General features: G+C 44.9%; 3 protein-coding genes across 3 annotated transcripts; all 3 read right to left on the bottom strand.

Moving 5' to 3' along the window:
- LOC110434688 (serine carboxypeptidase-like 34) lies at nucleotides 135-2,251 on the bottom strand. Its single transcript, XM_021459323.1, has 6 exons — nucleotides 1,984-2,251; nucleotides 1,787-1,882; nucleotides 1,534-1,626; nucleotides 949-1,340; nucleotides 713-849; nucleotides 135-616 (listed from the first exon to the last, which is right to left on the bottom strand). Exons 1-6 carry the CDS (start codon nucleotides 2,162-2,164, stop codon nucleotides 265-267), a joined length of 1,251 nt encoding a protein of 416 aa, XP_021314998.1. The 5' UTR covers nucleotides 2,165-2,251; the 3' UTR covers nucleotides 135-264.
- LOC8074790 (serine carboxypeptidase-like 34) lies at nucleotides 3,017-9,352 on the bottom strand. Its single transcript, XM_002452450.2, has 7 exons — nucleotides 8,975-9,352; nucleotides 4,864-4,971; nucleotides 4,667-4,762; nucleotides 4,414-4,506; nucleotides 3,829-4,220; nucleotides 3,593-3,729; nucleotides 3,017-3,496 (listed from the first exon to the last, which is right to left on the bottom strand). Exons 1-7 carry the CDS (start codon nucleotides 9,222-9,224, stop codon nucleotides 3,145-3,147), a joined length of 1,428 nt encoding a protein of 475 aa, XP_002452495.1. The 5' UTR covers nucleotides 9,225-9,352; the 3' UTR covers nucleotides 3,017-3,144.
- LOC8074789 lies at nucleotides 15,700-19,094 on the bottom strand. Its single transcript, XM_002452449.2, has 4 exons — nucleotides 18,914-19,094; nucleotides 18,390-18,484; nucleotides 17,345-17,611; nucleotides 15,700-16,836 (listed from the first exon to the last, which is right to left on the bottom strand). Exons 1-4 carry the CDS (start codon nucleotides 18,941-18,943, stop codon nucleotides 16,017-16,019), a joined length of 1,212 nt encoding a protein of 403 aa, XP_002452494.1. The 5' UTR covers nucleotides 18,944-19,094; the 3' UTR covers nucleotides 15,700-16,016.

The raw sequence follows: 22,039 nt of genomic DNA, 5'->3' as shown, positions 1-22,039 counted from the left end.
ATATTTAGAAAGCAGGCAGAACAACCTACAAATTTGGAATGGAGGGAGCACTATATATGCTGTCAGCTATTGGGACATTCTTGGAGTAGACATTTTTTAGGGACACATTCAAGAGGCAGCACAACACGTTGTGATTGTGATCAGCACTATGACTTTTATTCCTGAACCTTTTTTCCCCCAATCGAATTACAATTACATCTTTGGTAGAAGGCGAAAAGGAAAACCCCAGATCAGCCAGCTTTGCCGGACAATGGGCGGCGGCAGCTACAGGAACGCCGTTGGGGGCATCTTGGTTCCGGCCAGGAAGTTGCTGAAGAGCGTCAGCGCCTGCCGTGGCGCGTGCAGAGGGACCTCGTGCCCGGCGCCGCGGATCGTGACGAAGGTCAGGCCCTCGTACACGATCGTCCATCCGCCAACCTGCAGACGGTCGTACCACGGCGTCCACTCCTGGACGGTCTTGAGCCCGAGCTTGTTGAGGGTGAGCCTCGTCGCCGTCACGGGGATCCTCCCGTCGGTGTCGCCGCTGAAGACCCACACCCTGAGCCCGCCGGCGACGAGCTTGCGGATGATTGGGAGGGTGGAGAAGGCGGCGTCGTTCCAAGTGCCGATCACGTCGCTGCGCAACACAGCACGTTTCAGTTTTCGGTGCTCCGAAACCTGAAGAATTTATTTTTCTTTTTTCAGAGTAACGAGACACACGACGACAATGCACCTGCAGTGTGTCCAGTTGTAGCCGATCTTGGTCACGTTGGCGTGCAGCGCCGCCTGGACGTCCGGCCGGTTGAAGTAGACCTCCGCGTACTCCGCCGTGCAGGGGTCGTAGCCCGCCGGCTTCATGATCCATCCTCGCTGCAACACCGATATGATGCAGATCATCATCATCATCGTGTTGCTCGAAAAAAAAAAAGGAAAAACGCCGTACTATTCCCCGAAATGAAAGGCACGCACGTATTTGGAGAAGATCCTGGGGGCGGCGCCATGGACGGCGACCTTCCGGTGGGACGCCGATGCCGACGCCGACGAGCCCGGGTCGGTGCAGACGGGGGTGTAGAGGCTGTACATGTCGATGAGGCGGTAGACGGCGAAGTACTCCTGGAGCGCGGCGTCGCAGGCGTCGGTGACGTTGACCATGGCGAAGTCGCACTTGGCCTTGACGTCGCCGTACACCCGGTCGGAGATGACGGCGTGGTCCCAGGCGTAGTCGATCATGCCCGTCTGGTCCGTCTCGTCGTCCATGAGCGCGTTCCCGACCATCAGGCCTTTGAAGTTGATGTAGCTCTCCTTGGGCCCCGCCCTGTTGCCGTCGAAGATCTTCTCCGACAGCTGCGGGACGTAGTGCCCTGCAGGCATGCATGCCAATGTGGGTGGGGGATGCAAAATCAACTCGTGTCGTCGTCGTCGTCATTGATTTCAGTCGATCTCTCAGTCAGTCCCGTGCTGATCTGACTGAACTACTAGCTGAGAAATATTTGTGCTTGAGATGCTAGCTGAGACGTGAACGGCTCCATCGATCGGTTAAAAAAGAGTACTCACCGGCGTAGCTCTCGCCGGCGATGTAGAAGTCGTGGGACTTGTACTGCGGGAACCTCTTGAACCAGTTGAGCAGGAATTTGTAAGCGTCGTCAGCTGCGTTATTATCAGAAACATGACACAGTCTGAGTAAGTGTTCAGATATATATGGTTTTAGACCGGAATCATCGATTCAAAGACAAGGACGAATTGTTTGTCTTGGAAAAGATCATTACGGCGGCTGATCATGATCGACTGTATATTAATTATTACATACCGGTGATCTTGTCACCAAGTTGCTGCAGGTCGGAGCTTGTGTTTGTGTAGGAGAAGCCGACGCCCACTGGGGACTCGAGGAACATAAGGTTCGCCTCTGCATGCAGTTGGTTTATTTTGCATTTTAGCAAACTGAAACATTAGGCAATCGACATAGTACTAAAATAACACAATTGTTCCCTGTCTTTTACAACGTGCCTGTGTTCCAGGAGTAGTTGTTCCATCTGAGCTCCGGCTTGCCCTTCTGCACCAAGAAGGGCCCCAGCTCCTCCGCTTCCCCGTACCCAATCGACGAGCACCCAGGCCCTGCAATGCAACCACCACGACACTTTTCAGTTTCTTCAGTCTGAAAAAAAAAACCCTGACCACCAAGAAGCATTATTAGATACTACAATCTCTGAATTACTACGAGTAGAATGAAAGCAGGTATCCCAAATTCGAGCTGAAGAAAACCCAAACACGTCGAGCTAGCCTAGCTCATGATTACGAGGAGAGCAGGCGAGTGTGGGAACGGAGCCCCGCCGACAGGGACATGAACGCGCCGCGCCCAAGGCTCGCGTTGCGACACGACGCTAGGCCGCCCGTGGAGGGTGGACCGGTCACTCGGTCAGCTAATGGATGGATGAGCAGCGGAGACAACAGCAGCGACGGTCAGAAGCTAAGGAAGAATCGGTTGGCGCATGCAGGTTCAACGAGATGGAAACCTACAGCTACGACAGCGGCTATGGACCAATCGTTCACTGATCCACTCGCGCTGGCTCTTCCTGCCGCTCCGGCCATCCCGTCCGTGACTCCTCACGGCCTGCCTCACGGGATCGATCACCACCTCGGCTGATGAACAACTGCGACTGCAGCTGATGGGTACGGGTACGGCCTGCTCGATCGCAGTAGTTTGAGTGCACACAGACACACAGTACAGTACGCACGATCGATGCTGTGTGGTGGGCCGGAGGCTAGCGCGTGGTCAATGCATTCCAGCCGGCCGTTTCGCCACCACAGGCGCAGCTAGCCCACTCGCTACTAGGCTTCTTGCACTGTGTGAGGTGCAGTGGGACGAGCGCAGCGCAGCTACTAGCGCAGGCCACCTACCATTATTTGTTGAGATCTTTTCTTTTCCGGCCGGCCTCTGGTCCCCGGCCGGCACGTCGTCGTCTGGCCGGCCGGCCGGAGCCGGATCGGTAGCTAGCTATAGCTAGCTGGTGGCGCACCGCGCGCGCACGTACCGACGACTGTGATCAGCACTATGACTTTTATTCCTGAACCTTTTTTCCCCCAATCGAATTACAATTACATCTTTGGTAGAAGGCGAAAAGGAAAACCCCAGATCAGCCAGCTTTGCCGGACAATGGGCGGCGGCAGCTACAGGAACGCCGTTGGGGGCATCTTGGTTCCGGCCAGGAAGTTGCTGAAGAGCGTCAGCGCCTGCCGTGGCGCGTGCAGAGGGACCTCGTGCCCGGCGCCGCGGATCGTGACGAAGGTCAGGCCCTCGTACACGATCGTCCATCCGCCAACCTGCAGACGGTCGTACCACGGCGTCCACTCCTGGACGGTCTTGAGCCCGAGCTTGTTGAGGGTGAGCCTCGTCGCCGTCACGGGGATCCTCCCGTCGGTGTCGCCGCTGAAGACCCACACCCTGAGCCCGCCGGCGACGAGCTTGCGGATGATTGGGAGGGTGGAGAAGGCGGCGTCGTTCCAAGTGCCGATCACGTCGCTGCGCAACACAGCACGTTTCAGTTTTCGGTGCTCCGAAACCTGAAGAATTTATTTTTCTTTTTTCAGAGTAACGAGACACACGACGACAATGCACCTGCAGTGTGTCCAGTTGTAGCCGATCTTGGTCACGTTGGCGTGCAGCGCCGCCTGGACGTCCGGCCGGTTGAAGTAGACCTCCGCGTACTCCGCCGTGCAGGGGTCGTAGCCCGCCGGCTTCATGATCCATCCTCGCTGCAACACCGATATGATGCAGATCATCATCATCATCGTGTTGCTCGAAAAAAAAAAAGGAAAAACGCCGTACTATTCCCCGAAATGAAAGGCACGCACGTATTTGGAGAAGATCCTGGGGGCGGCGCCATGGACGGCGACCTTCCGGTGGGACGCCGATGCCGACGCCGACGAGCCCGGGTCGGTGCAGACGGGGGTGTAGAGGCTGTACATGTCGATGAGGCGGTAGACGGCGAAGTACTCCTGGAGCGCGGCGTCGCAGGCGTCGGTGACGTTGACCATGGCGAAGTCGCACTTGGCCTTGACGTCGCCGTACACCCGGTCGGAGATGACGGCGTGGTCCCAGGCGTAGTCGATCATGCCCGTCTGGTCCGTCTCGTCGTCCATGAGCGCGTTCCCGACCATCAGGCCTTTGAAGTTGATGTAGCTCTCCTTGGGCCCCGCCCTGTTGCCGTCGAAGATCTTCTCCGACAGCTGCGGGACGTAGTGCCCTGCAGGCATGCATGCCAATGTGGGTGGGGGATGCAAAATCAACTCGTGTCGTCGTCGTCGTCATTGATTTCAGTCGATCTCTCAGTCAGTCCCGTGCTGATCTGACTGAACTACTAGCTGAGAAATATTTGTGCTTGAGATGCTAGCTGAGACGTGAACGGCTCCATCGATCGGTTAAAAAAGAGTACTCACCGGCGTAGCTCTCGCCGGCGATGTAGAAGTCGTGGGACTTGTACTGCGGGAACCTCTTGAACCAGTTGAGCAGGAATTTGTAAGCGTCGTCAGCTGCGTTATTATCAGAAACATGACACAGTCTGAGTAAGTGTTCAGATATATATGGTTTTAGACCGGAATCATCGATTCAAAGACAAGGACGAATTGTTTGTCTTGGAAAAGATCATTACGGCGGCTGATCATGATCGACTGTATATTAATTATTACATACCGGTGATCTTGTCACCAAGTTGCTGCAGGTCGGAGCTTGTGTTTGTGTAGGAGAAGCCGACGCCCACTGGGGACTCGAGGAACATAAGGTTCGCCTCTGCATGCAGTTGGTTTATTTTGCATTTTAGCAAACTGAAACATTAGGCAATCGACATAGTACTAAAATAACACAATTGTTCCCTGTCTTTTACAACGTGCCTGTGTTCCAGGAGTAGTTGTTCCATCTGAGCTCCGGCTTGCCCTTCTGCACCAAGAAGGGCCCCAGCTCCTCCGCTTCCCCGTACCCAATCGACGAGCACCCAGGCCCTGCAATGCAACCACCACGACACTTTTCAGTTTCTTCAGTCTGAAAAAAAAAACCCTGACCACCAAGAAGCATTATTAGATACTACAATCTCTGAATTACTACGAGTAGAATGAAAGCAGGTATCCCAAATTCGAGCTGAAGAAAACCCAAACACGTCGAGCTAGCCTAGCTCATGATTACGAGGAGAGCAGGCGAGTGTGGGAACGGAGCCCCGCCGACAGGGACATGAACGCGCCGCGCCCAAGGCTCGCGTTGCGACACGACGCTAGGCCGCCCGTGGAGGGTGGACCGGTCACTCGGTCAGCTAATGGATGGATGAGCAGCGGAGACAACAGCAGCGACGGTCAGAAGCTAAGGAAGAATCGGTTGGCGCATGCAGGTTCAACGAGATGGAAACCTACAGCTACGACAGCGGCTATGGACCAATCGTTCACTGATCCACTCGCGCTGGCTCTTCCTGCCGCTCCGGCCATCCCGTCCGTGACTCCTCACGGCCTGCCTCACGGGATCGATCACCACCTCGGCTGATGAACAACTGCGACTGCAGCTGATGGGTACGGGTACGGCCTGCTCGATCGCAGTAGTTTGAGTGCACACAGACACACAGTACAGTACGCACGATCGATGCTGTGTGGTGGGCCGGAGGCTAGCGCGTGGTCAATGCATTCCAGCCGGCCGTTTCGCCACCACAGGCGCAGCTAGCCCACTCGCTACTAGGCTTCTTGCACTGTGTGAGGTGCAGTGGGACGAGCGCAGCGCAGCTACTAGCGCAGGCCACCTACCATTATTTGTTGAGATCTTTTCTTTTCCGGCCGGCCTCTGGTCCCCGGCCGGCACGTCGTCGTCTGGCCGGCCGGCCGGAGCCGGATCGGTAGCTAGCTATAGCTAGCTGGTGGCGCACCGCGCGCGCACGTACCGACGACGTATACGTACATGCGTTTCGTGCGCGCGTGAAAGCGCCATGCCAACCGGCCTGCTCCGGCCCTCTTGCCGTTTTGCGCGCGCATGCGAGCTGCACGGCCATGGCTCATGATGGCGTGTGGGTTCATCTTCATCATGCCCATGGCTATGCATGTGTACGTACGTACACCGTGCAGTACTGTGTCGCCCTTTTGGTTGCGTACAAACGCAAAGGGACGAGCAAATCCTTCCTAGCAGAGTTCATGCAGAGATGAGATGGATTTATGCACATGGAGGATGCTTTTTGCTTCTCCCTGCTCACAACGACACACTCTTTAAACACTCTTGGCAGGATTCTGATAGAGCTTTGCCTTTATGCATGCAATGTATAGAGCTATCCAGTATCCACCTCGCAGTCGCAGCTAGGTGCGCCCGGCCGACCGGCCGGCGCAGTGGACACGGCGTGCGCTCGCTGAAAGAGAGTTGGCCACGGCCAGAGATCGAGCGAGCTAGAGCGCTAGCGTAGTGCAGACTGCAGAGATGGACCTCATTCGCGAAAGAATATTGCCTCTTCACGAATGCATGAGTTGCGAAGGAAACAGATCGATCGGTACGATACGTGCCTGATGACCAGCGACTGACAAATCACAAATGGGATCGTGTGGTGGGTGGGGAGGAACTGTACATCATCGGTGTCTAATTAATGATCATAGTATATACTCATTCATGAGGGGATCAACAACAGCTAAGATTATTGACTCTGTACATATAGCAGTGTGCAACTGTGGATGCTCGGAATTGGTAGCCTAATATAGCTCGATCTTCTCTCTGTCCGAAAATCTGGAAAGAACAAAATCGTCGTCGAATGCCGTAAACTAACTACCTATATACATATTCCCTGGTAATATATATGATATGATAATCAACGTAAAAGCTATATAAGTCATGCATGTGGGACAGCGTTTTCTATAGTGTGGATACCCGGATTTGGTCTCTGTATATCATCACAAAACTGGAAATAAAATCGTCACATGTGTCCTAACTGCCTACCTGCAGGAACTGATTGGACTGGGGGGAGGTACGAGCCGTGTTGTTCTGTCCTAACTACCTGATGTACTAGCACTACACCTGATTGGACGGTTCCACAAAAGCTGAACCAACAATGGCAACCAATCAGTAATATATATGGCTTCATCGTCTGAATTATACTACTTCACTTCCACAAGTCAAGAGGTACGGAGTATTAACTTAGAACAAATTATCTTAACATTCTTATTGTGGAACCATGATTTGAAATCAGGGTCTTATCAGTTAGTAGACTTACCTAGCAGGATTGGAGGACATTTCCTACTTGCAAGTAATATAACATATATATCTCAATCATCCTCCCTAGACGGCGGCTCACACGTTTCCAACTAACATATTCCTACCCCAGGGGTCCGACGAACAGCTCAGCCGGTGCAAGCAAAAACAGCAAAACTAGCTAGACCTTTCTGACTATCTGACACTTTGCTTGGGATGTCGGCAAACGCCTCTGCAGAAATCCCCACGAGGACGGGCTACGTGAATTCGGCCACAAGGTTTCTTCCTCACTCACTCCTATATACAGCGACACCCTTCGTTTTCGGGAGCTTGTGTTGACTGATGACTTGCAGAGTGCTAGCTGACCATATGCCATGCAAAACAAAGCCAGCAATCCAGCATATATACTCGCCATTGCAGTCAGAGTCAGCAAATGGAGCTTCAGCACAACACTGTGTGTGTGACACTGTAGCCACATAGTGCGTAGCGCCTATATCCTTCTCGAAGGGTGCAGTCTACGTCGAGTGGGTACCAAATGATGCTCTTCCATCGATCTCTTCTGACCAGCGACTCCGGCTGACGCACTCGCTGATCCAGCACGCGCAAGAGGGACATTGGTGAGGATGACAGCTGGGCCCTATGTCGTTTTCTGCTTGGCCATTACATACATGGCGTTGGTCAATTTCGGATTGGGAAGGTGATGGGCATCAACATATCAGTGGAAATTTTATCCCCTCCCGTTCTAATATTCATTTTTATATAGAGAGACGCATCATGCTTAAACAAAGATTAGGAGGCTCTTCAACTTGATAGAATGTCTAGAGTGCAAAAGTCTCATAGGAACTTTGCGTATATTTCATATGATGAACTTTAATTTGACTCCTACATATATTTTTAAGAAAAAAACCCACATTCCGAGAACTGAAATCAGCTACGATTTTTTTTTTCCGAACAAAATGTGCTACGTTTAAGGTTAGCAAAACGGCCGGTGTGTGCAATAGGGTACACGGTACAAAACGGTGTGCAACTAAATGACAAATAGAGAAGTGTCCTGTGTGGGCAGTGACTAGTAGCGACTCGGAAGGTTTAGGTTACAGCATCAACCTCCAACAGGAAACTTCCAATTAATGGTGGGCGTGATTATCTGATGTGATAGCATAGCGCTCCTCCGTACCTTCGCCTCTAACTGTCACTTAATCGGTCAGGACTAATACAGTGTCCTTCGACTAGTCTACTGAAACATGCATCAGCAATTCAGCACCTTGCTAACTGCTGCCTACCTCCTAGTACCAGGGGCTACCAGCAGCAGTCCAGCACGTACGCCATCACAGTTCAGAAGCAGAGACGTCATGCATCATCGCCCCCTAAGCTCTCCGTGACTTATCCTAACCACTCCGTTTCTTAGTCAATATCGACTTGGAAGATAGAATGAACGTCTCAACTAATTGTGTTTACCACCAGAGCCATCGTCACGTTATCTGTATCTCGATCTCGATCGATTCCTAACCGCTTTCTCTGCATAATCAAGCATCAGCCACATACTATACATGCATGTTGCAGACATATGCCTGCCATGGCCGCCGAGCAGAAGAAAGAAGAAACATGCAGCAAGTAGAAGCTAGAGCTAGACAAGACAAGCATCGAGGCAGGAAATAATGGCGTGGCGAGAGCCAAGTACGAGCAGACAGCGGAGTAAACGGTGCAGGTAGGTGTAGAGGCGACGTACGCTGCCGCAGACGCAGAGCAAGGGGAGAGAGAGAGCTAAGCAAAAGCGAGGGAGCTAGGGAGCATACGACGTACCGCCGTTGAGCCAGAGCACCAGCGGCTTCTTGTCGGGCGACGAGGTGGCCTCGAAGAACCAGTAGAAGAGCGCGCGGCCGTGCGTCTCGTTCACGGTCACGTACCCGGCGTACTGCGCGAACCCCACGGGCGGCTGCCCCGGCAGCCCCGCCACGCGGTCGGCCGCCTGCTGCGCCGCGGCAGCGAAGACGGAGCAGAGCGACAGCGAGAGGGCGAGCGCGAGCAAGGAGCAGCGGCGGGCAGGCGCCATCGTGAGCTAGGTAGGAGATGCGCGCGCGCGCGCGTGTGGTGCGGCGCTGCCGTTGCCGCTGCTCAGCTCAGCTCAGCTCCTCGCTGCTGGTGCGTCGTCACATCGCGCCCCCGGCCGGGTGGCTATATATAACACAGGTCCCGCTGACCCAGAGGGCCGTGCGCGGCCGAGGCCTCCATAAAAACCTTAGCGCCTGCTCCGATCCGGCAGCGGCCGACGGCCGTGATTGCGTCAGTAATAACTCTCTCAGCCATGCATCTGTGCTATGTAGTGTTATATTGTGAGTCAAAGACTCAAAGCATGCAGTTACCGGTTGTATACATAGGAAACTCCCGACATATAGTTTTCATCAATTAGAGTGACAATTAACAAAAAAAAATCACATGGCATATTCCACCAATTAAAGAAGAGATGAGAAAATGGTTTCTGGGCTTTGTTACGATGCTTGGGCGGTGCTTGGGAGTTGGGAGGAACCATCCTCTCGTTAAAATTATTTACCGCTGATCTTAATCAAGAAAATTAAATTATTATAATTAAAGGAAGCTTAGTACTCCCTCCATCCTAAATTATAAATCATTACAAGAACCTTGAAGAGTCAAAGTATCTTAAGTTTGACTAAATTTAATATGATAAAATAATAACTATTATGATATCATTAAGTTCTTCCTTAGTTATATTTTTATAGTATACTCTCCATAATTTTGGTCAAACTTAAACATATTTTGGTATTTCTCTCTATAATTTTGGTATTTCTCTCTATAATTTAGGGTTTAGGGTCAAACTTAAAAAATATTTTTATAGTATACTCTCTATAATCTTAGTATTTCTCTATATAATTTTGGTCAAACTTAAAAATATTTTAACTCTCCAAAATTTTTAGAATGAAACGGGGGTGTACTTTGTTACTGGCAGCTAGCACCGCCTTGGCCGCGTCGAGCGCGCCGAAACGAACCGCTCCAACCCACGCGTTCAGGAGCGGCCTCCTCGCGGCGTCGAAAGAGCCTGAAATCATAGAGCTTCTCGCCAGCGTATATACAATCAAGAGACCTGCAGGCTGCCTAGCTATAGCTAGTGCGACGACGTCCATGTACCAACGCTAGCTGTCTGTCGCCGTCGAGTCCTCGCGAAGGTCCGCTGCTGCAAAGCGCGCGTTTGCTTCAGCACCTCCGCCTTCTCCTCGTCCTGTCCTGCCCCTGAATGAGAATGACGACTACAGCCACGAAGCTAGGCAGGAGCTGCAACGGCACAGCCGCACAGCTGACAGCACACCTCCGGCTCCGCCCATTTTCTATTCCTTGTTCAGCAGCAGCCACCACGCCGCTCATATATATGCTCGCCGCCGCGGCCGCCCGCCAGAATCCTCCGATGCAAAGCGTTGTCGTCGTGATGCAGCGCCCATTCGAGGAGCCTCTGCGAGCCGCGCCGCCCGGCGCCCGCGCTCGGAGACATGAAAGGAGAGACGAGAGTAGGAGCACATACAAGGAAATGCCATTATACCCTTTAAATTTATTCTATAAATAATTCTTTGCTCAGATAACTTTTGGTTCCGGACTCATATATCTTCGGTTCCGGTACAACTTAAGTTCCTCTAGATTAGTTTTTCTTACTTTATACCTATCTGATCTAGCTATCCAAACTGATGGCTCTAGTTTTTTCCAGACGCCTTAAAATTCCGCACATAAGAAACCTCATACCATATTCATATTAGATATAAAGAGATGTGATAGGTAGATGATGAGGAGAGAATACATTATTTGATTGATTGGACAAAAAATATTTTATAGAAACTACCTATTGAAACATAATTTCTATATATTATATCTACATAAATCATAGACAAATAAATTACATGTAATTTCTAGCATATTGTAACTACTCTTATTGAGTAGTATTTTAAGTTACACAAGTTTATAAGCAGTAAATGATATGGAATGGAAGCCATGCAAATCCAGGAAGCAACTCAATGTATATATTCGTTCCTCCGTCACAAATTACATGAATTTTAGAGCTACCTTAAATCAAGCTATTCAAATTTGACTAAAATTCATAGAAAAGAGCATCAATATTTTTGTTATAAAATTAGCATCACTATATACATCATAAAATATATTTTTATCATATACTTATTTGATGTCATAGATATTGTTACTGTTTATATAGAGTTAGTCAAACCTATGGTAGTTCTAGTAATCATTTATTTTGGGGACAAAAGAGTATCGCATTAGTAATTGGTCAAGATCAATAAAATTTTCCTTTTCAAAAAAGAAATGCTCAAGACGACCACAGCGGCCTTGGAGATGACCATACCTAAGTTGGAGCTGCATGAAAGGGAAAATCTATTTCCTCTGTCCCACAAAAAAATACATTTCTAGGACCAGACACAAAATCAATGATAGATAAGAAATTACAAAAATGCTCTTGTAGAGTACTCCCTCAGTCAACACGCATGAGGTTAGGTATGGCATATTTTTTTTTCTTTTTTACTTTTGACTAGTGCCATGATTTGTATAGAGAATCCGAACTCCCAGTGGCTAGTGAGATTTCCATGAAAACCATTGTTTCTTTATCAATCATACGATTTTTTCATTTTTTGTAATAATTGGACCCACCTGATCTAATCGTGATAGTAACTACATGTGTATTTTTTATAGGTCAAAATTCTAACTCTACAATTACGGTCCTTTCGGGACATAAGGTGTACTCTCTCTCCTCTCCTCTTCTTGGATCATGAGAAATCAATTAATGTTGTTCTTGTCATTAGTGAACACTCTTCCTTTCTCCATGTTAGATTTCAGCACAGTTAGTTAGCGATATCATACGCAGTTGAGGCTGGCCCTATGAGAGGATGGTTCAAAATGATAGCTTATTAGAGAGAATGAGAATGATTGATCTTAATTCTAATTAAATATTTGTGATGACGATGCTCAAAGGAGGCTAGATTTTAGATTATAGGATTAGGGGTGAATTTTGTGTTTGCTAGAGTACCAAGGCTAGATAAATGGCCAAAGAGAAGGAGGTTGCTAGCCTAGCGGTGGTGGAAGTTGCAGTGAAGTAACTAGGCACCGGTGGCGCTAGTTGTCGTGGCGATGGAGGAGACTGGTTGCCAGTTTGGGTCTTTGGGAGGGTCAGTAGAGTCTATGCCTAGACTTGAGAGGATGGGAACACTAGTTAGATAGAGACTGACGGTGGGGCAGGGTGTGTGGGTGAAAACGAAGAGAGTGAGAGTGGACAAAGGGTGGCAAGACGAGAAAAAGGATGCGAACTTGGGATTTAGATAGGGAGGGGGTTCGAGATAAAGTTATCTAGAGAGACCTCTCTGATTATATAAGTTATTGTTTCGATATATATTATTATATATATATATATATATATATATATATATATATATATATATATATATATATATATATATATATATATATATATATATATATATATTGCATGATATAAGTAAGACGTAGATATGTAAGTCATTGAATCATTTCTTATGTATATTATGTATACCTATTTTATTATATTGTCTAAAATTAAGTGTCATATTGTTCTTACTAGTGTAAACATGTACAAAGAGCTGATATTTTGAAAACTTTAGTAAGCTAGGCATAAAATACACCATTATTAGTGCAAATTATATAAAATGGAAAAGCATTATCTTAATGTTTATTCATAGTAGTGCACTACACTGTGACGTAGCCGGCACACTATGAGCACTTTTTCTTTCCCACCGTAAGTAACTTCGATCCTGTTTTACAGAGTACCATAATTGCATTCCAGATTCAGATATCCCCATGCATGGCAGGATAGCTTATTTTACAGAGCAACATGATGACATTCGTAATATATACCCAGCTCTTTTTTAGCCAACTTGACGAATGACGACGAGGTAGCTTCAGGAGCATAAAAAAGGGAATTTACAACATGGGAGAAGGTTTTGCGTTTGGAATTAGCAATGATGCTGACGAGTAAGTCTGAAGAACGTGCTGCGTCTATGGGAAGACATGCTCTCATTCAAGAACAGTTGGTTTATTTTGGGCGGTTAGACCCGCGGCACCGCCGGATATAACTTGTCGGGCATTCGCCCCTGTTGCTGGTTAGCCTCATCGATCCGGGCGTTCAGCAACTGCATTGTATATATCGCTTGGGTGCTCTCTGCTCTCCAGCTCGTATATAAACTGAAACGGGATAGCCTTCCAAAAAAAATTATAATAAAGTAGCGTTGCTTCAACAATTTTTCCCAGATAACGTACTTCCAAATTCCAGCTACAGGTAGTAGTGCATGATTGTATCGGGCCGGCACATGGCTGTTCTTATGGACATGAATGCGTGAGATCACGGCAGCATCACTAGGCATATGTAAGTTTACATGTAGTGAAATGATGACCGAGAAGATTTGATCCGAAATACGGGTGAAGTCCCGATCACGAAAAAAAAAAAAAAAGAAGATTTGATCCCCAACAGCTCTCCCACCATCTCAGTTTATAAGACATTTCACGTACGTATGTCAAGAGTCAAAATTTATATTATTTTTGATTAATAATTATGTAAGTTTACATATGGTGAAATGATGACCTAGAAGATTTGATCGCCAACAGCTCTCCCTCCATTTCAGTTTACAAGACATTTCACCTATGTCAAGTGTCAAAATGTATAGTTTTTTTATAAATAATTTAGCCGATAATTTATAAATATTGTAATACAAACTTGATAATGTTAAATTCGTAACCAATTAAGCTACACAGTAGCTACAATGGATGTGCGTTCTCTCTTGTAATACAAACCTGTGTTATATATAGCCATGTAAACTGATGTGCGTTCTCTCTTATAACAATAAAACAAACTAAAATAAATAAATAATGTATAACACGCCATGTAAACTGGACTGAAGAGAGTATATATTGTTGTTATAACCAAAAACGAATTGCTAAAAATTGTCATTTTTGTATTCAAGACTTAGATGCCGATGATTTATCGGCTCATGGGTAATGGATTAAGATTACTGATTTCACCGCACAGGGGCAACAAAAGAGAGAAACTTGCCATTGAGAAATGTGCCATCCTTAGAAGGCTAAATAGACTCGAGAACTTATCTTCACTAGAAACACACACGTCTGTGCATGGGACAAACCAAATTCCAATCTGGTCTTCAGAATGCATTTATTCTGTATCCCAATAATCGAGGAGATTGTATTTTAGCACTAAAACATCATATTCATGGAATTAACGTCTTCAGAAATTCTACGCAGATGCAGAAGGGAAATGTTCCAGAAGCAACCTCATTAATTAATCAAGAGAAATGTACACTGATTTCGTTGGTTTTGACAGGTCAGATAAACCAGCCGTTGACACTATAGCAATATAGGAGTATATTAGAGTTGCATAACAATATTTTCAATCATGGGCATGCATAAAACAATGTTATTTCATAAAGAAGTATACGCAAATAGAAACGGGCTGTATATACACAATGTTATTTCCATAAAGAGCCTGATTAATGCATAATTGCAGGCTCAAGAGACTATGAGAAGAAGGACGAAATCATAAAATACAAAAAAAAAATTATTTGAGAAACATAAAATACAAAGGTTAACTAACCTGTCAAGCCATACAATCCAAGCAAAATCACCGTCCAGATGGAAAAATCTCAAGGCTTCCCGGAGCAGCTATTTGACTGAAAAATATATTTCTTGTGATTTTACCAAACAACACTCTTTCGGTGCTACTAGCAAAATTGACATGATGACACCATGCATGCATATCACAAGGAAGAGCAAACATACCACATACGGCACAGTTCAAGAGACGGAATAGTCAACAACACTGCATGATTTTCAGTGAAGCTGGGTTTGCAAGGAAGAGCAGATAATGCGGCAAGAAAGAAGGCCACTATGCCACATGAGCATATCCAATACAGGTTTGATTCAAAAAGAAGCAACCCTACACCAAAACTCTGTTTGAAAATCTGGTCAACGAGGAAATGGATACTATAAGCTGTTTTTGTTAGCCTTGAGTTATTTACATGTAGACAAAAAGTATCAGTAAGATGGAAGAAATACTAAGTTCCCCTTTTATTTTTCCTTTTGCACAAGTATGCCCTATCAAGTGATGAAGTGATGCAAGCACAAACTTCTGAAACCAGTTTAATTGGATTTCCTATCTCGGTATTTTATAGACTCCTAGTGCATAATTTAGATGGCAGATGGGTAAGGGCACTCCCAATGCAAGACTCTATCATGAAGTCCAAGACAATTAATTACATATTATTTATGGTATTTTTGCTGATGTAGCACCATATTTATTGAAGAAAGAGGTAGAAAAAATAAGACTGCAAGTCTTATTTAGACTTCAAGTCCACATTGTTCGAGGTAATAAATGACTTTAGACTCCATGATAGAGTCTGCATTGTGAGTGCCCTAACAAACTGGAAAGCATATTTAAAAAGGACAATTGCATGGGAATCTCCAACACAAATTTCATCATCAGGCAATAGATACATAAATTATTTATCTTCCATAGACCATTAAGACAGGCACGCATAAAAGGAGTAACAAATGTAATCCTTTATCGACAAGGACCTGAGAGTAGAGCTTACATGAGTAGCTCCACTTTTATCATGATGATAATTGTGACACCAAACTACTGTCATAGCAAATGAGAAAAAAAAAGGCAAAACTGTCATCTCGATCTCAGGAGCTTACCACGCTCAGTTGCAATTTCCGAAAAAAGAAAAGAAAAACAGAACTAAGAAAGTTAGCAAAAAAAAATGCACAACAACAATGGTATATAAGTGCTAAACTAGCTCCATCTCCTCTTATCCTCTTCTTCATCGACAGGGCTGTACCACTCTGGCCGTCGCTTTGAGTTACTGTAACGGTAATTAAGGAAGAGTTCTTCATCACAGATGGACCTTGTACTCACTAGCACTAGCGTCTTCAGCACTAGAGAATCACCAGCCTGATTATCAGAACCTCCAGACTTGAAATAGAAGGAGCCAAACCTCTTCATCTTAATGGTCTCTTCACCACCAAACGTAACGTTAGGGATGTATACTCTCATGTTCTTCTCTGTCAAGGGAAAATCGTATGGACAGATCATGACATTAGGACTTGAACCTTTAGGTGGATGGTTTGCAAAATGACCAAAAGCAAGGGGATTTCGTCGTTCAAGCACTTCACCAAAATTTTCCCTTACACTTTTCTCTAGAGGCTTGCTAAGCATTCTCCACACTCGATCAGAGTTGTTCTCTGAGCCTTTAGGTGGCATAGCATTGTAATCCACCAAATCTGAACCATCCCATAATTCTCTTGTTTCACCACCAAAATACCATGGTTTTGCGTCAATTATTGTTCCATCATATCTTGTGATCAGATAGTTGTTGCAAACATCAATTCTTGGGTATCCAGGTATATATCGATAGTAAGCAGGTGAATATATAACACCAGGATAGATGGCTAGGACAGCACCAACATTTGCTTTTCCGGATAAGAACAGACCTTGGCCTGCATCTTTGTGAGGAATTCCAGATGGTCCGATGTCAAGGGTGTACCCAAAATGATCCCTGAATTTCTTTGACAATTCTGCTCGAGTCAAAGGTCGTGTAGCAGGGATAACTGCACTGCAGAGCAAATAGATGAGCGCTTAGAATTTGTTGGACAGAAACAAGTGCAGATGTAAACACATGTAACCTCTTCAGGATTTAGCATCACTTGCAGCAACATATTTATTCATTGGTGCATACAATGTCATAATCAACAGATCAATGCATTTGTAAGTAACCTAGCATGGAAGTTCAAACAAACTGTGCTGACAAAACATAACAGTGATATGCAAGTCAAGCTAGCATGGCTAATACAAGACACAAAAGAGAGGAAGTTAAAAAATTAATGCTGCAGAAATGGAACAGTTACATATCCCCCATACAGAGGTAAATTAACTGAGTTAATATAATTATCTTTATTTAGTTAACTAGGCAAGTAATAGAAAACTGTAGAGACTGACTTTTCATTGATTGTTATGCAATAGTATCATCCACATGCAAGTGGTCGACATACTAGCCTATTTTAGGATGAAATACCCTTGGACAGGAAAGCACCAATGTAATGTACTTAGTCAGAACAAACTACCTTTGCTTGTTTGTAGATGCAGCCCCACCAACGGCAAAACTCAATCCACTACGCCGAGAATGATTATGTGCTTCTGAAGGTTCCTTTGACGGATCATTTGTTGTATCAGGGCATAAAATGTTATCCATTGATTGGCACATATGCCTAAGTTGATAATGAACATTTTCCTGCACTTGTTTCTGCTGATCAGCAACAGAAGCTTTGCTAGCCAAGTCAATAATCTCCTCTGCGTCCTTCTCTTCAGCATTCTCCCCCAGACGAGAATAGCTAAGTGCACAGCAGAAGAAACTCAGGAAAGCAGTAACTCCACAAATGGTTTTGCAAGAGAACTAGGTAATAACGAAATCTCCTTGAACACAGATCCCAACACTACATGTTTAGTGGAATAATCCCTGCAGTTTGATTAGGGGTAACACAAACAATTAGTAACAGATGGGAGCATCTCGTTTAGGCTTTCAATGATAAAAGTTTGAATTCCCTGGGGCGCAATAAATTGATGGGAGCATACTTGAAGCCTAGTATATTAAGGACACTATTTGCCCAGACAAGATGAAATCTAAGTCCACTGATGTGCTTTCAAATGATTGCATACTTGAAAACTGTTTAGGCACCAAGAGTTTGGTTAACTTGACATTGTGTTTGTCTCGGCAAATAGTGTCATTAATATACTAGGCTTCAAGTATGCTCCCATCAATTTATTGCGCCCCAGGGAATTCAAACTTTTATCATTGAAAGCCTAAACGAGATGCTTACTAATTGTTTGTGTTAATAACAAAAGAGCTGAGAAGATGCAACTCATCTAACCAGATATTCACATAAATGACTTTCACTTATGAACAACCAGAATGAAATAACAACTATAAAAGACACAAACTGGCAGCCGAAAGCTTGAAAGGATAAAGGAAAAAAATTGCAAGTGCTAATGTGCTACTAATACTTCGTACAAGGAAATGCCACTGAAAATACGAAGGAAATGCTACTGAAAATTACACAGTGAAAAAAAAGGGGGAAAACAGAGCAGCTTTTTCTTAGGATATTAGCAAACCTCGTATAGAGAAACAAACGATTTACATCAGCTTCAAATTGAAGATGCCTTGGATCACGAGCAAACATGGGGCTCTTAGCAATTGTTCTGATCGCCTGAACATTTAGCAATAAAGATCAATTAAAATGGTGGTAAGATTTACGGCGATTACATATTTACATAAAATCAAATTAATCTTCGTGGGCTAGTGCTGTAATAGTTGCACTACAATAAATTACAGAGAAATCAAATAGGCATCTGAACGAGGATGCAGGCAGCTTCGAAGCTAAGAGCAAAGGTAAGAAGGATGGGAAACACTGAATCAGTCCCCAGATACTGAAGGCACAAAATGCCCACTGCGTGCCGAGCATCTGCCAAATTCTATCGGGGCAAAGCGTTGAGTACGGGGCAGAATTTTCCTCGTGTCAAGAAATCCATGACGAGCGCCGTGATTGGCTTTGACGCCCAGCGACGAGGAGGAATCAGGCAGATCGAGATCCCGCGATGGTTGCGCGGTGTGAAGGGAAACAGACAGGGACGTGTACCTCTTGGATCTTGTTGAAGAGGGAAGCCATTCTACCGCGGTGCGGCCAAGAGCAGCAGCCGGCGGGAGTGACGAGAAGCGAGCAACGCTGGTCGGAACGCCCGAGCAGGACGGAAGAAGGATTCGGACTGGAAGGAAATGAGGCGGCGGCGACGGGGGATCGGCGTCGTGGGAGAAGAGGGGTAGGGTTTTAGCCAGCTTGGGCCGCATCTCAAAGGCCATACATCCGGCCCACAACTTTAGTACTCGGCAACGTTGGGCCCCTTTGGCGGCTTGCTAACTTTTTAGAGGTTTAGTAAGATTTTCTATTCAGTGGGAGCGACATCAAGACACCATTACAAGACATCTTCTGATAGGTGGCCACACGTCATCTCAATCCCTCAGATATAAATTATAAAACATTTTTTAATATGACATGGTCTCTTAAATCATTTATTTATTTAATATTAAGTTTATATTATATAATAATTAAAAAGTTATGAGCTAAATTATTGATCAAAGATTATAGAGTTTGACTCTTAAACTTTGCAAAAAATACTGAAGGGAGTAGTAAGTTCGTTGCGACAGTAAACTCAAGAGCTTATAAAAAAATTACTCAAGAGTTAAAGGAAAAGTTACATAGTTTTTTAGTGACTTTTCTATGAAATCGTCAGTGAGGATAGAGACATAGGCCTCTATGGTTAGCTAGGGACAAAGCTAAAGCAAATACGAGAGAAGTGTGTTTATATAGCTTCAAGATAGGAGAGAGGTAGCAGAGGGTGAAGGTGAAGGCTCTCTATGAGGATAATATATACTCTTTCAACTCAAGATGATGTGATCAAACGGATTGTATATAGTATTCGAGTAGTAACAACTATTTCCTTCGTATCTTCACTTCTCGCACTGAGCGTTCAAATGTTTTTTCTAGGGTTACATTGGTGATCACTAACCGGGGCACTGACAGCTGCGACAGCATACAGGCGAGCGTGGCTGCACAGGAGGCGAATGGAGTGAGTGGATACTGTGCAGCACCTTAGGCCAAGTGGAGAGCAAGGCATGAAATTTGACTTGTGCAAATTTGTTATGAAAGGAAAACATTGTTTAGTAAGATTATTGATTATTTTTACCGAGAATTTGATTTTAATCTGAGATAAACACACCCAATTGCTAGTTCGAAAGATCTAGCTGATGGATATACAAGATTTAGAATATCAGCAAACCTCTCGCGCAATGAGATCCATGGGAGCAGGGAATCATGGCCGCCCATTTCCGCTTGTCATTTGGCATGTTCGTGTTCTCCTAACGTTTTTGACGTGAACTAGGCAGCGTGATAGTGTTACTACTTCCACAAAACACAATTGAACAGTACAGTAATAGAGAGACAACCGGACAAGCGATAATAAGGGATCGATGAGCAGTGTTGTGAAATCTCGACGTGGGTGAATCACTGTTTACACACGTGATTATTAACGTGATTATTAAGGCCTTTTCCTATCAAAAATTTTTCATTCATCCCATCGAATTTTTGTACACATGCATGAAACATTAAATGTATATATAAAAAATAAACTAATTACACAGTTTGGTTGAAAATCGCGAGACAAATCTTTTAAGCCTAGTACACCTAAAAAGTTTTCATCCTCAATCTAAACAGGGCCTAATCACAAAAGCCGCAGACGCGGCTTGCCGTTGGTCTGTTCACCAACTTTATAAGCCACTTTATGAAGAGAGAGATAATAAAAATTTTAGGGGAGCATAAATAGTTTTATGAGGATGAAACTATTTTGAACTGTTTCTAAAATAGGATAAGTTGAAAACTGAAACATGAAACCCTCCGGCCTCCATTGAGAACGATTAGCTTATAAGCTAGCTCTAAGTATTTTTTTAAAATATTTTAATAGAAAAGAAAGAAAAAGCTAACTCTTTATTAAGAGTTAAGCTCATACACATTTTATGATCATGTAAGAGTGTTATGTGAGTCCAATTATACTATGAGTTATTGCTAGAGAGGTTAGGCATAGAGCCTGTAACACTTAGAGCACTCACAATACAAACTCTATCATAGTCTAAAGTTATTTATTAACTCGAATAGTGTGGACTTAGAGTCTAAATAAGACTTGGAGTCTTATTTTTTCTACATCTTTCTTCAATAAATATATTACTGTCACATCAGCAAAATGTTATGAATAATATGTAATTAATTGTCTTAGACTATATGATAGAGTCTTATATTGTGAGTGCTCTTATACCATTATGGGTGCCCTAAATAAGAGACCTATGGTCTCCTTGTACACCACAAACCAGATCAATAATATATAAAAAGAATAAAGAGCTCCCGTCCCCTCCCTATATCGGTGTGCTCCCTATGTTTATACCATACAAATCACAACACGATGTTGTGAAACTTCAGTTTGGGTGATTCACTGTTTAGACATGTGATTATTAATCACAAAAGGAACAACGTATGGGAAGAGAGGAGCATCTACGGGAGCATACAATCACTGCTGTTGGCCAGCTCACCCGCTCTATAAATAAGAGACATGTGGTCTCCTTTGTACACCAGCAACCAGATCAATAATAAAGAGAATAAAGAGCTCCCGTCCCTCATATGTTTGTGTGTTCTCTGTGCTCCATATTTTGTCTGTGTGCTCTGCAAGAACCGATTTCTCAACAAGCAGGATGTTGGTGAAATACGAGAGAAGAGAGGAAGGCTGGCGGTGGAAGACGCCGGTTCTACCAATTCATTTGAAACAACCCCTGAGTTGAAACAACCCCAAGGTGGCCTAGACCTAAGCTAGATTCATTTAAAACATTGAGTATACAGAATATCTAAACAATTACATAAATATGATTTCACGCCTTTTTCCTTAAACTGAAACTTCTAGTGAAATTTTCATTAAACTGAAACTTCTAGTGAAATGACTGACAAAAAGTAGACCTTCAACCAGATCCTATATAAACAATGTGTGATAGATTTACATAGATCAAACTAGGCATGGTTAATACTTTATGCATAAGTTCAGCAATGCATACAATTGCACCTACATTGAATCAGACAAGTTAATAGTTCTTCGGTTCTTCAAATTCCAAGTCCACCAATATTTTAACTATGTTGTAGTGCTAGATTAAATACTCTTTCCACTAGATG

This window comes from Sorghum bicolor, chromosome 4 (genome assembly GCF_000003195.3).
Source record: "Sorghum bicolor cultivar BTx623 chromosome 4, Sorghum_bicolor_NCBIv3, whole genome shotgun sequence".
In the NCBI taxonomy this organism is placed as follows: Eukaryota; Viridiplantae; Streptophyta; class Magnoliopsida; order Poales; family Poaceae; genus Sorghum; species Sorghum bicolor.
Note: the sequence above shows the minus strand (reverse complement) of the source record. Positions and strands in the feature narration are given on the sequence as shown.